General features: G+C 43.4%; 1 protein-coding gene across 1 annotated transcript in view; it reads left to right on the top strand.

Moving 5' to 3' along the window:
- The window catches only part of CTNNA1 (catenin alpha 1), a 120,328-nt gene that overhangs the window by 84,279 nt on the left and 23,206 nt on the right, over window positions 1–12,843 (top strand). Inside the window, exons 10-11 of the mRNA XM_068417196.1 lie at window positions 414–506; window positions 12,330–12,486. Of these exons, the coding sequence (XP_068273297.1) occupies window positions 414–506; window positions 12,330–12,486 (250 nt within the window). The remainder of the gene's footprint in view (window positions 1–413; window positions 507–12,329; window positions 12,487–12,843) is intronic.

Here is a 12,843-nt window from a genome sequence, read left to right on the forward strand (position 1 = left end):
TATGGACACGAGAATACTTAATCCTCAGATGCGTGGGAGCTGGGTTGGTTTTTTTAATTGTGTGGTTGCTGCTGTCTCGCTCGAGTGGGAATGGGCTTTTTAACTGTAACTTCAAGTGCTGCCAGTAATGCTCTTCTGCATTTTACTGGAGAGAGCTTAACTGAATCAGTGTTAATGATTTGTCTGTCCTGTTTGAATGACTATGGGTTTATGATCTGATGTGTTATGATTTTATGGCTAGAGAAGGAACAGATGTTACTAGTGGTTTCAAAATTGGTTAGCACTGAACGAATGTGGGCGCTTTGTATTTCATGATGGGTTAATGGTCACTGTTGGGGTGGGTAAAAAGTTTCCTACAGGGGGAATAAAACCCAGTTCTAACAGTTGTGTTTTTTCTTCCGCCTTTGCCACAGGTTGCCAACTTGGCCTGTTCCATCTCAAACAATGAAGAAGGCGTGAAATTGGTTCGCATGTCAGCCAGCCAGCTTGAAGCCCTGTGTCCCCAGGTAATAAAGAGTGTAAGAACGTAAAACAGACCTTAGTAAGTTGGGCAACTGATCCTGCTTAATACATGTCCTGGCCTCTTCGTGTCTGTCTATGGACTTGCTGCAGAACTTGACTGTTTCCTTAGTATATGTAGAGAATGAAATGCAGCATAGGCATTAAAGCTGAGAAACTTTAAAATACATGACAAAGTAATTAGTGATACGAATGGATCTTTCTTATGTACTAGCTCTAATTTCATTTGGCCAGGGTATTCTAGTGAGACAGTAAACTGGTGAAGCTTCAGTGGTTTACTGCGCGTGTTCATAGAATGATAGAATCATTTAGGTTGGAAAAGACCTTTAAGATCATCAAGTCCAACCGTTAACCCAGCACTGCCAAGCCCACCCCTAACCCATGTCCCTCAGCACCACATCTACACGGCTTTTAAATCCCTCCAGGGATGGTGACTCCACCACTGCCCTGGACAGCCTGTTCCAGGGTGTGACAACCCTTTCGGTGAAGACATTTTCCCTGATCTCCAATCTAAACCTCCCCTGGCACAACTTGAGGCCGTTCCCTCTCATCCTATCGCTTCTTACCTGGGAGAAGAGACCAACTCCCCCTTCGCTACACCCTCCTTTCAGGCAGTTGAAGAGAGCGAGAAGGTCTCCCCTCAGCCTCCTTTTCTCCAGACTAAACCCCCCCAGGTCCCTCAGCCGCTCCTCATCAGACTTGTGCTCCAGCACCTCAAGGTCTTTCTTGTCGTGAGGGGCCCAAAACTGCCCCCAGGATTCGAGGTGCGGCCTCATCAGTGCCGAGTCCAGGGGGACGATCCCTTCCCTAGTCCTGCTGGCCACACTAGTGCTGATACAAGCCAGGATGCTGGTGGCCTTCTTGGCCACCTGGGCACACTGCTGGCTCATATTCAGCTGGCTGTTGACCAACGCCCCCATGTTGCAGGAAGATGTCTTGTGAAGACACTGCTCCTGTCCCTGCTGTAGGATGAATTATAGGTATATTATTTTTTGCCTGAGTAGAATATATATATGCCAAAAAAATCTTCTTGGTAGCGTAGGATCAGAGGAAGCTGGCTATGCGTGAAGAGTTTGAACCTGGCTGTGACTACCTTTTAATTAATAGCTTTTTAATGGAAACAAGGAAATTAAGTTTATATAAGCAGTAGACTATCCTCTTGCATTTTTGACAGCCCTGATGTTTTAAATATCAACAACCAGATACTTGGATGAACCCCTGAAGACTAATTACATTTTTTCTTGTAATTTACATTTTTTTTTGTAATTTTTCTTGTAATTTACATTTTTTTAAAGCAACAGGAAATTCAGATCTAAAACATCCAAATAAGCTGTTGTTGGTAATGAGGAGCTAATGGGAAATAAGTACTCAAAAAATTGGTCAAATGGAATTTTATGAAAATAAGTTGTATTGTCTCAGGATATCTGGAATTTGTTCAGACTTCTATATATATATCTAAATCTCCTTTTAAAACTGGTTGAAAGGAAGAGAGATATGTACACCTGTACCCACCTCAGCAGGAGGGGAATTTTGAGGGACTAGGTGAAGGTAGTATGAAGAGCAGGACCATCTTACCTATTTTATTACTTCTATGTAATAGTGCTATTAAATAGGTGAAGATAGACACCTGAAAATAAAACATTAAATACTATCCAGGAGGCCTTTTGTCATCCTGGCATGGACTTCTGTGGTTCCCACTCCTGGATCAGACCCTGGGGCCAGTGCAGCAGCTGCGCTGGCTGTGCGGTTCTTTGCCTCCCACATCTGGGGCAGGTGGTGTGTATGGCTTGTTAAAACCAAAGGTCAATTTTTACAGTTGGAATAAAGCATGTGGAAGAAAAAGCTTTTAAAAATACATCTTATCTGCTGTAAGGGCTTGCTCTTTCCTAAAGTAACCAACTAGGCTGGATGTAATTTTCTTTGTTATCTCCAAGAGTATGGGTATCTAATGCATGTTGTTCCAAACAAATGTTGATGCTTTTGAAAACAATCATCTTAAGAAAGTTAGGTTTTCTTTGAATCTAAAGGTTTCTGGCAGTTGTCCAAGTCTGTGGGGGGTGTTTTTCCCCTCCCCATTGCTGAAATTATGTGTATTTCAAGCTCTTCTATCTTTGCTTTTCCAGCAACTGCCTGTTTTAATAAATCTACTCCTTTATAAAATAAACACTGTGATAGTCAACATGAAATAATTAACAAACTGTAATCAGTAGTCACCAAACTGTAGTCACATCTACTGAAGCGCAGTTGTTAACCTTTAAGTTCAGGGATTATGGATGATACATTTAACACTCATTGGAAGCTTTGATTATCTATAAATGGACAAGGGCTGTCACTGATGGGTTTTGGCTTTACAAAGGTCATATCTGAACTTCCAAGCCTGCTCCACTGAACATTCTTGCCTTAATTTCAGGGTCGTCACCAAGAGATTAGTAAATGACACTATAGATGTTGATAGCACTTGAAAGAGTGCTTTTGTATTACATTACGTGTTCTCTGCTTGATTCTTTAATGCTCTGAGAGTATTTAAACATGTTGTGAATCCTGAGAGGCAACTGGGGCACTTGTCTGAACTGTTTTACAAATGGCATCTGTGTTGTCTCCTGTAACAATACAGAAGGGTCTTATGCCAGTCATAAGTGATGCAGCACACTATCGTCCTCCTCAACGGCGTTACTAAATGGTCCCCAAACTTTGATTGTTCTGTATGATCTCTAAATGCTTCTAGATATAAAGAACTGTGTAGTGGGGTTTTGTTTCCTTTTTTTAGACAATTATCTGTTTATTTTGCGGTTTGTTCCTGATGAGATTCGCAGCTGCTGCTTGAATCCTTTTAAGTGGCTGTGCTGAACGAATGTGTGAATTAAGCATAAAATACAGGTTTAATCCAATATTATCTGCTTTTTTTTTTTTTTTTTTGCTTAGATGGTATTTTTCCAGGAAGATGCTGGATTCGGCATGAGTCAAGTCAATCAGTAATTACAATAGTCTCTGAAACTTGAGTGAATATATCAATATCACACAGAAATCTGATGTATAAAATTTAACTCAAGCTTTTGCTGTGATTGAAAAGATGAAACTGAAATTTAATGCACTTGAATAAGTCCCCAGGTAACCTCTTAAATAGCTTAACTGAGTAGTAGCCATTCTGGGAGTAGGGAACTCCTGGTTAAAGAGTGATTTCTGGAGAAATCAATCTGTAGAGTTAATTATAAAAGCGGTATCTCAAACAGAGCAGTTACTCGGTCCCTTGCTGTAACTAGCCTTTTTGCACCGGCAGCGGGAGTAAGGAACATGCAACACCTGCAAATGGCTAGGGAAAACTTGGGAGTTTTGTTGGTGGGGACAAGAAGTCGTTCATTGGCAGTGTCACCGATGGGTTCAGATGTTCTCAGGTTTGAAATGTAATTCTTTGAGGGGAAAAAGAAGATGTGGAAAATTTGTCATCTGAAAAGTCTCTCCGAAAGCAAGCAGTTAAATTTGTTTAGCGTGGCCGTGTTCCTGGAAATCAGCTCCTCCTCAAGAGTAACATCACCCTTCCTGTTTGTGAGTCCCCAGCCAATTAACGCAGAAATTAATGCGAAGCTGAAGCCTTAATGTGATATTTAGAGCTCCCTTTTGGTGGTGCAGAAGGCACTGTTAGGAAGAGCTGTGCACGCTCCGTAGTAGCCAGCTGGGTGACTTGTGCTAGGCTGGGTTTACAGGGGAGTAATAGGGCAGCATTAGGGGGTCGCTGGTGTTTTTCTTCATGAAGCCTTGACTTACCAGCCTGCCTCAATTATTTTTTTTGAGAGTATGCATTGCTGAAAGTCTGTATATCAAAGTGCAACAACTTTGTGCATCATCTCGCAAGCGTTACCTTCAGTCCTGCAGCTTCATGCCTTGCTAGGTGGTGGGGGAAACCGGCCTGTCTATGATGGGTTAAGATGAAGGGAAAAAAGTCCTCCATTGCTACAGTTAAATGTTTTTAAAAAAATGCTTAAGATGTCTTTCATAACGGAAAAGGAAAAGTACTGCTGTGAAATGCTTGGAATAGTTGCCTGTGCCTCCATTTGCCTAGCAGAGTGCTGGGGGAAGTTTTCTTTGCCTTCTTGCTAAACACAGAGCGTGCCAGTGGGAAATTAGTGAAAGATTTTGTTTATCTCAACTTGAAAACCTGGATCCTCGCTCGTAACTCTGGCTTCGGAGTTGTGTTTCCAAGAAGTACTTGCTTTGGGAGCCTGTGAAAGCTGTTTTGTAACAGCATTTTGAATTAAAGATGTCTGAGAAGAGAGCTTAACTATAGGAGTGTTTCTGATCCTACAAGCTGTAGGTGTTTAGAAAGCAACAGTGACAAAGCCCCAGTACAGCTCTTGAAAGGAAGGAGTATTGCTTCAGCCTTTTGATGTGACAGTCTGCTGTCACTTGCAGCTGCTTTTACCAGCTATATGTTGACTTACTTGTTCTTTGAAGCCTCCACGAAGTTCATCTATAGACTTCTAATGGAATTGCAGTCAGGCTGGGAGTTTTAGAAAATAATTATGGATTAGAATTTCCATCAGGTTGCGTGTTTGCTTCTGCCGGCAAAAGCTGGAGCCCGTTGCCCTTGAGACTGGTCATTCTCTGGGAAGCAGGTTGCAGGAGCAGTGTAGACTTGCACCTCCCTGGTGTGGGCACACAAGACCTGTTCTCCCATCTGTAAGGCAGGACTCATGCTGTTATGGTGCTGGTTGCCTTTTTCCTCTGCTGTCCAAATAGCTCACCCTGAGAAACCTTGGGAGGGCACCAGGCAGCATCTCTGCCTGTCCTCTCCATGCTCCCTCCTTACCTACCTTAGCACAGACAGCGTGTTTGGCGTAGCTCACCATCCCCTGCACAGTCAGTGAGTGTTGCCCATTAAACACTCAAGATAATTCTTGGATTAAATTACATTTTTTATAGAAATAAATTGGCTCTTCTCATATTAACATCTTGTTTTAATAATTGCTGTTCCACATCCTTACATTCCAATTTTGAAATGCTTGAAAAGCAATTTGCTGCTTATAGATTTCTGATGAGGCAGATGGTTACATATGCTGATCACACCTACTGACACAGATAGAAAAATACCAAAGCATAAGGAATCCAATGCAGAGGTTCCAAATAGCACAAAAACTTTTGTTTAGAAGTTGCAGCACCTTAGAGAAACACAAAACCCCCTGCAGTCCACCCCTCAAATCAATCACAAACATGACCTGCAGGCTTTCTCTGCTCCCTGAGTCCCCAGTTACTGCCAGTTCCCTGGTGGCTGTTGGAGAAGGAGATAACTTCTCTTTTTTTTTTTGCACTGAAGACTTAATATTGAACAATTGTCTCCTTTTTTCTTCTTGTTGAAAGACTGTCAGATTTTTTGAATGTACTAACTAGCAGATCTGTCTCCAGACTGTTTAATTACAGGCGCTTGAAGCATTTTATTGGCACTGAGTAGAAATACTTATATAAAACCCAAAAACTTGGGTTGCAGTTTTGTATCATGCAGGCTTGCTGTGAAGAAGAGCCAGCACAGGACAGGAGTGGCCATCAAAGAAACAATATTATAAACTTGAGCAGTTACTGATGCATAAAAAGAAGCAAAGATAGGAGAAAAGGTCTCAATCCTGTAGAAGGAGGTATGTGAGTGTGTAAGGACCCGATGTTTTCATCAAAGGCACAGTATGATCTGTGGAGTGCGGTAGCAGAACAGCTTCCAGAAGAGACACAGAGTCCCTGAAACCCCCAAAGCTTCGGCACTTGAAGTCAGTAAAATGCAAAATGAAGCAACACAAAAGGCCACCAAAACAAGTGGCACCAAAATTCTTGCAGTTTCTGCATTGACTGGTACTATAATACCAGTCCTCAGCTACACCTGAAAATGCTTTTTCCATATACGGGGAAGTTGATGGGATAATTATCTATACACAATATGTGAGTAGTAAATACTTTGACAGTAGTACATGCTAAACTGGAAAAGGTCATGTTATTCTAGTAAAAGTGTGTATCTGTGGGTCATGATAGCACTGTAACAACAGGAGTAAGTATCTCTGCAGAGATGCCTGCAGTCACTCTCTGCGTAACTTGCAGGAAAGGAAAGTGCTCAAAGTACCTTTTATATGTTGGAACAAAGTATTGGAAATTAAAGCAAACTGCTTCTTTTGGTGCGTCAGCCTCTGTACACTTGCTGGTCACTGCCATTGTAGCTAGAGAAAGTGCAAAACAATCTTCTCTATGTTTTGCTTCCAGGCATTTCAGCTCATCAGAGTCTGCAGAGTGCTTTTTGCTGTACTGCAGTATGGGGAGGGTTAGCACGTGTAGACGTGTGGATGCAAACCTGGGGTTGGATGTAACTGGAAGTGACTTAAATGTCCTGCTTGTGAAGCTTTTTTTCCACTTGGAGCAAAATGCAATTAGGAGCAGGGAAGGAGATGGGTGAACGCTGGAGGTAACTTTGGCATCTGGCATATGTAAAATTAAATTATAAGCAGCTTCTTACAAACTACCAGCAAGCAAGCTATGCTTTCTTTAATAGAGAAAAACACGGGCATTAAAATCCACCTGAGCAAGGGGAGTCCTGGCTGGGCTCAGCTGGTGTGGCAGCTTTGGTGGTAAGGTCATGTATTCATTTGTTGACTGTTTGGAAAGCTGCGATCAGAGAATCATGCTTTTGCTTCTGCCTTACAACTCGCCCTCTGTATCACAGGAGCTCTGTGAGGCAGCAATATCATAAAGCACTTGAGGGGCACTTCATGGTGCAGGTACCGGTTTGGGCAGGTGGAATAAGAGACATCTTCCACTCAGCCTTACACTGAGGTTGCTCCAGAAGGGAAGGCTCAGATCACTGCTTCTACCCTTGCTCACTCTCGGATCTTAGAATCAGAGAATCATCAAATGGTTTGGGTTGGAAGGGACCTTAAAGATCATCTAGTTCTAACCCCTGGCCACGGGCAGGGACACCTTCCACCAGACCAGGTTGCTCCAAGCCCCATCCAACCTGGCCTTGAACACTGCCAGGGAGGGGGCAGCCACAGCTTCTCTGGGCAACCTGGGCCAGGGTCTCACCACCCTCACAGCAAAGAATTTCTTCCGAAGATCTCATCTCAATCTCCCCTCTTTCAGTTTAAAACTGTTCCCCCTTGTCCTGTCACTCCATGCCCTGTAAAAAGCCCCTCTCCAGCTTTCCTGTAGCCCCTTCAGATACTGGAAGGTGCTAGAAGGTCTCCCCGGAGCCTTCTCTTCTCCAGGCTGAACAGCCCCAACTCTCTCAGCCTGTCTCCAGAGCAGAGGGGCTCCAGCCCTCTGAGCATCTGCGTGGCCTCCTCTGGACTCGCTCCAACAGCTCCATGTCCTGATGGGGGGCCCCAGAGCTGGACGCAGTACCTCTTCCCAAAGCAAACTTGATCCTGCTGTCTGCTTGTCAAGTTCCCTTTCACCCACTCCAGAATAAAACTGATTTTCACATCCCAGCTGGCGTTTGGTTTGTGTGTGCCCCTTTTTCCTCTGCCCCTGAGATGATAGCTGATGCGTGAGTGCTTGTTTTATCAGCTTTTTTTTTTTTTCCCCACAAATGCAAAGTATCCTGGATTTGAAGGTCATGGAGCTACTTTTGAACTCATTACCCAAATGCCACAAGAAAGCTGGTAAATGAAGACCTTTCCTTAAAAACAAAAAAGCAAGTGAGTTAGGAACAGCAGAGAAGAGGTGTGTAGTGAGGAGAAGGGAGAGGGCTGGGTGGTTTAGAGCTTTTGAAACTGAAAAAGTCCTCCTTGTTGTGGCACAGTAGCATTCTCAAACCAGTACCGCAGGGAAAAACGCTTATAGCCATTGAAAGGGAGAGTTAGGTGGCTTACAGACATTGTGTGCACCGAGACTATATGAAGGTACAACAGCTAGGGGTTGCAGTACAAAATCCATAGGTGATAGTTTTCTTCTCCCAAGTGCTGTTCCTTCCTTTGGCCATGCCAGCCAAGTGTTCAAAACTGTTCTTTGTAGGAGCACCACCACGTGTAGGAGCTTTCTTCTAGCCTCTAGCAGTCTTTCAGATGGGCTGCTATAAAGGTGAGGCTGGAAGCCATCCTAAATTAAGCCTAAAAGAATTAATTCTGGGTGACCCAGTGGCTTTAATTTACCCATGGGTATATCTAAGGTTAAGGTGTTTTCTGTCCTGGAATAGTTGTGCTTTTTAAAAGAGCTTCTGGCAAAGTAGCCGCAGTCTTGTAACCCAGGCAGAAGTAAGTCTTCAGGGAACCTTGAAGAGTTCTGCCCTGCAACAATATAAAGCTGTAAATTCATTCTGACATCTTTAGTTTCAATAGGGAAAATAATAATTAATAAAAAAAAAAGCAGGTTCTTCCAATGAAAGACATGAGAAGAGGGTTTGAGGTACAGATTGAGACATCGGTTGGAAGTCTTTTGAATCTGAAGCCTCCCTGATCTCGGGGTGTGCGGTGCCAAGTCCTGGCTGCTGCTGCGGGAAGCTGGGAGGCGGAGGAAAGCGACTCCAAGTAACTCACTGGAACCACGTTATGGAGCATTGGGCTGTCTGACTTGAACATTGCAATTGCTACATGAAACAAAGCACCGATAAAAATAGGGTATTTTCTTGCCATGCTTCATTTCCTTCTGGATAGTCTCAAAATGTCCCTGTTTGATTCTTTTCTCTGTACGACTTCAGTGAGTCATTGTGATCACAGTGCTCTGGCAGCATTTTGAAAAGCTCTGAAATACAAAATATTTCCCTGAAATTGCCAAATGTTTTACATGGAAACAGCTACATTTCAGGTAGGCCATGTTCTTCCAATTTTTTGAACTCTCTCTCCCCCTCCCCCCCCCTCTCTCTCCCCTTCCTGTAAGAGTTACTCATATTTTAAATTAATTGCCCAATGCTTCATGTTTTTTGGAGAAGCAATAGTGTGCTTTAATCAGTCCCTTCCCCCCAAGCGTTCATTTTTAGATAATAAAGGAATCATACTCCTGCTACACACACAGACTATTTAAGATCCAGCATCCCTGTCCTTTTCCTATGTCTATCTAAGCATCTGTTGGAAAATATATCAGGCAGTCTCTACTGGATACCAGCCATCCTGTAAGAGCATATTTACTTGAATAGATAACGTGCAGGGTATTGTCAGTAATCCCTGGGACATTGCCCCAAGCAGACATGAGACACGTCCAGGGTGACTTGCCTACATAAATGCTGAGCTGTACCTATTTGGCAGAGGGAAAGGTCTGATCACCCCTGCTAAAGTGAAATGTTGGAACCACTTTGCATGTGGAGACAGAGTATGTGCTACAAAAAAGGACTGTTGAGCTGCATCTGCTGTCTTGAATTCCTTCCTGAGCGCGCACATACCTGCATGGGTTTCCTGAGCTGTAGTTTTGTCTTTAATTCCACAGTAACACTTGATAGCCTTTGATTTCCTCACCAGGCTGTCCTCATCTCTGGCATTGCTGGCTGCTTCCCAAACGCAAGCCACGTCTGCTTGTAAGGGACATCTTATGTGCTAGTTTTGCTTGGCCATTTTTTAAAAATGCATTTGCCTTGGCCATGCGTTTTTGCTGTTGTAATGCAGAAAAAAATTTCCTTTTTTCAGTTGGACAAGCTGCCTTTTGGGAGGACGATGGTGCAGCTTGTGCCTCCTGCGTTTGGGTTTGGTGACGACGCCCTGTTTGAGTTTCTTGAGCGCTTGCAGAGCCCTCTATCTATGACAGCTCTTCCATTAGGTGTGAAGAGTTGCTTAACGTGGGCATCTGGGGTTGGACGTGTGCTGTTGACAAAGATTAATTGTTCAGACAGCTGCTGCTGTCCAGGCACACATCACGCAGGTACACAGGCCATATGTTCCTTCGGCATTAATGCTGACCTGTCTCAGTGCTTTGGGATGTTTTCATATCTGATATTAGCCACGGTAGCTAGAAGAGAGCAGGAGAAAATGTCCTGACCCTCGGTATCACCATCTTCTCCGTCGCAGTTGTTACGGTTACTAGCAGGATAAAAGCTGAGAGCAGATTTCTGGAGCGTTGTCTGTTTTGCCCTTTTTGTTTCCAAGACACTTGTTATTTGAATTCACCTTCATAAAACTTTGGCTATCTAGATTTTGGTTGATAGGTGGATAATTCATTACATCAATCAGACTGGGGCAAGAAACGGTGTCAGCTAGACTTCAGAAGCAGGGCTTTTGAGCAGAGGACAGGTTTTCCTTTCTAAAATCTCTATTTCTGCTTGGTTTAAAATTTTTAAGCATCATTTTCTTGGGTGTTCTAAGGCTTTTTTCGGGGCTTTCGGGACTTGAGAACCATGATCTTAAGGGGCAGCGTGGCAGGCAGCGGGTCTCTAAAGGGACATCCTGATTACTGCAGCTGCCTACACAGAAGGTGCGACTTCAGTGTCTGGTTTGAGGAAGGAGAAGCAGCAGAGGACCCCGTGTTCTCCATGAAGGATGGGGACACTGTCGTTATTGCCAGGGTTTAAAGGCGTGTTTCATCCCCGCGGGTCTCCTGAACAGATTGCAGCTCATGCCAAATTGTTTCTTGCATTTGTCTGTGTTATCAAACCCATCGAGCTCGTTTTGATTTGTGACCCAGACTTGCAGCCTCCATCTCCAGAGACAGGATGGCATATTTTTTCTGTGGATTTTCCTCAGTCACTGCTAATTTCTAGCGTCCCTCGGGTGAATCAGCCTCCTTCTACTGCCTGATTGATTCAATGCCATCGTCATATGTTTGACATCACCATCATTTCCATGTTTAGGGAGTTATATATTTTTTTAAATGCTTTGTGACACTTTTAAATGAAGCAAGTAGAGAAAGTAGATTTTGGAAAACCAGGAACATCTGGTGCTCGCATGTTTTGTTTGGCAACTTTGAGAAATTAATACGGTCCTAAAGTAGAGAAGAAAAATTACACATTGAACTTATAAGTTAATTAGCTCTAACTCTCAGGTGCTTGAAAACAAGGTTAGGACTGTCACGTCGGTCTGACTGCGCATGGTTTCTCACACCTGGCGTGTTTCCAGGTCATTCTGCTGGAGCTGCAAGAACAGCAGCAGGCTTTTTGAGATCGCTTTCTTCCCACACCCAAAGAGGCTTTTTTGGTCATTTAACTGACCAGTGAGTTGGCACAGCATAAACTTTGTTACCTGGCAGTACGTGGAGCATTTGTTCTGCTCAGAAAAACAAGGATGTGGAGTAAATGACAGTCTTAGGGTTTGAAGAAAATTAGTAGGGGGGATGTTCAGGAGGAGCATCAAATAGTGTCCTCTCCTCCTGTTCCCTGGCTAATCTAGCTCTTCCACAGCCGTAACAGAGATCTTCAGGTACTATAACAATTACTGGCAAGGTACAGAGTAAAGTTTTAAGGAAAAGACGATAAATAAAAAATTTATCTTTAATTCTGTACTTGTATATTGTTTCTACTTCAGACTGGGTAAGATTAATCCTTTTTTGACCTTTTTTCTCAGGTAGCAAGTAGCTTAGGAAATGCGGCCTCCAGTGTATGAAGTGTCATCCTGTCTAAAATATTTAACGACACAAGTTGCACTCAGAAAGCAACACCTTTTTAACATGAGCTGTTAAAGAAAGGTGAAGCTAGCTCGCGTGAATACTTACCAAGTGGTTTTGCTTGTAATAACTAACCATAATAGATGCGGAAGCAGGTATGAGTTGGATGTGAGAGTGACAGAATAAACACTTTTGTGTTTAAACATCAAGTTCCTGAAAACTTATTAAACTTGCTTTGTTTGCTGTTGAGTTCATTGAATAAACATATGGAAACTAATTGTTTCGTGAAGGGTATGTTTTAAAAATCCAGAGGTCTTTTACAGGTCATTAACGCTGCGCTGGCTCTGGCTGCTAAACCCCAAAGCAAGCTGGCTCAAGAAAACATGGATCTCTTCAAAGAGCAGTGGGAGAAGCAGGTCCGCGTGCTGACGGATGCTGTCGATGACATCACTTCCATTGATGACTTCCTGGCTGTATCAGGTAAGCAGGGGTTCAATCTCAGAAATAATCATTGTGGTAACTGAGCTGATTCCTGGAAACGGGTGGTTTCTACACGTGTTCTGGAGCCTTCGCCGGTTTTTGGAAGGGATGGTGTTGGTACGCATCACCTGGCAAGCGTCAGCTTCTGCCGAGTGAGGTGTGAAAACAGAGCAGGAGATCTTGGCACCGGGAGAGGAGGTATTTTTATAGCGTGAAAACAGTGATAGTTTAGTCGAGCAGGTACTCTAGAAACCTGTCATTGCGCTTACGGCGTGTGCATGCATAAATGTATATATTTACATATCGGTAGACAGATCAGCTTAAACATAGCGAAAGACACTTTATGGCTCAAGATTT

This window comes from Nyctibius grandis, chromosome 22, assembly GCF_013368605.1.
Source record: "Nyctibius grandis isolate bNycGra1 chromosome 22, bNycGra1.pri, whole genome shotgun sequence".
NCBI lineage: Eukaryota > Metazoa > Chordata > Aves > Nyctibiiformes > Nyctibiidae > Nyctibius > Nyctibius grandis.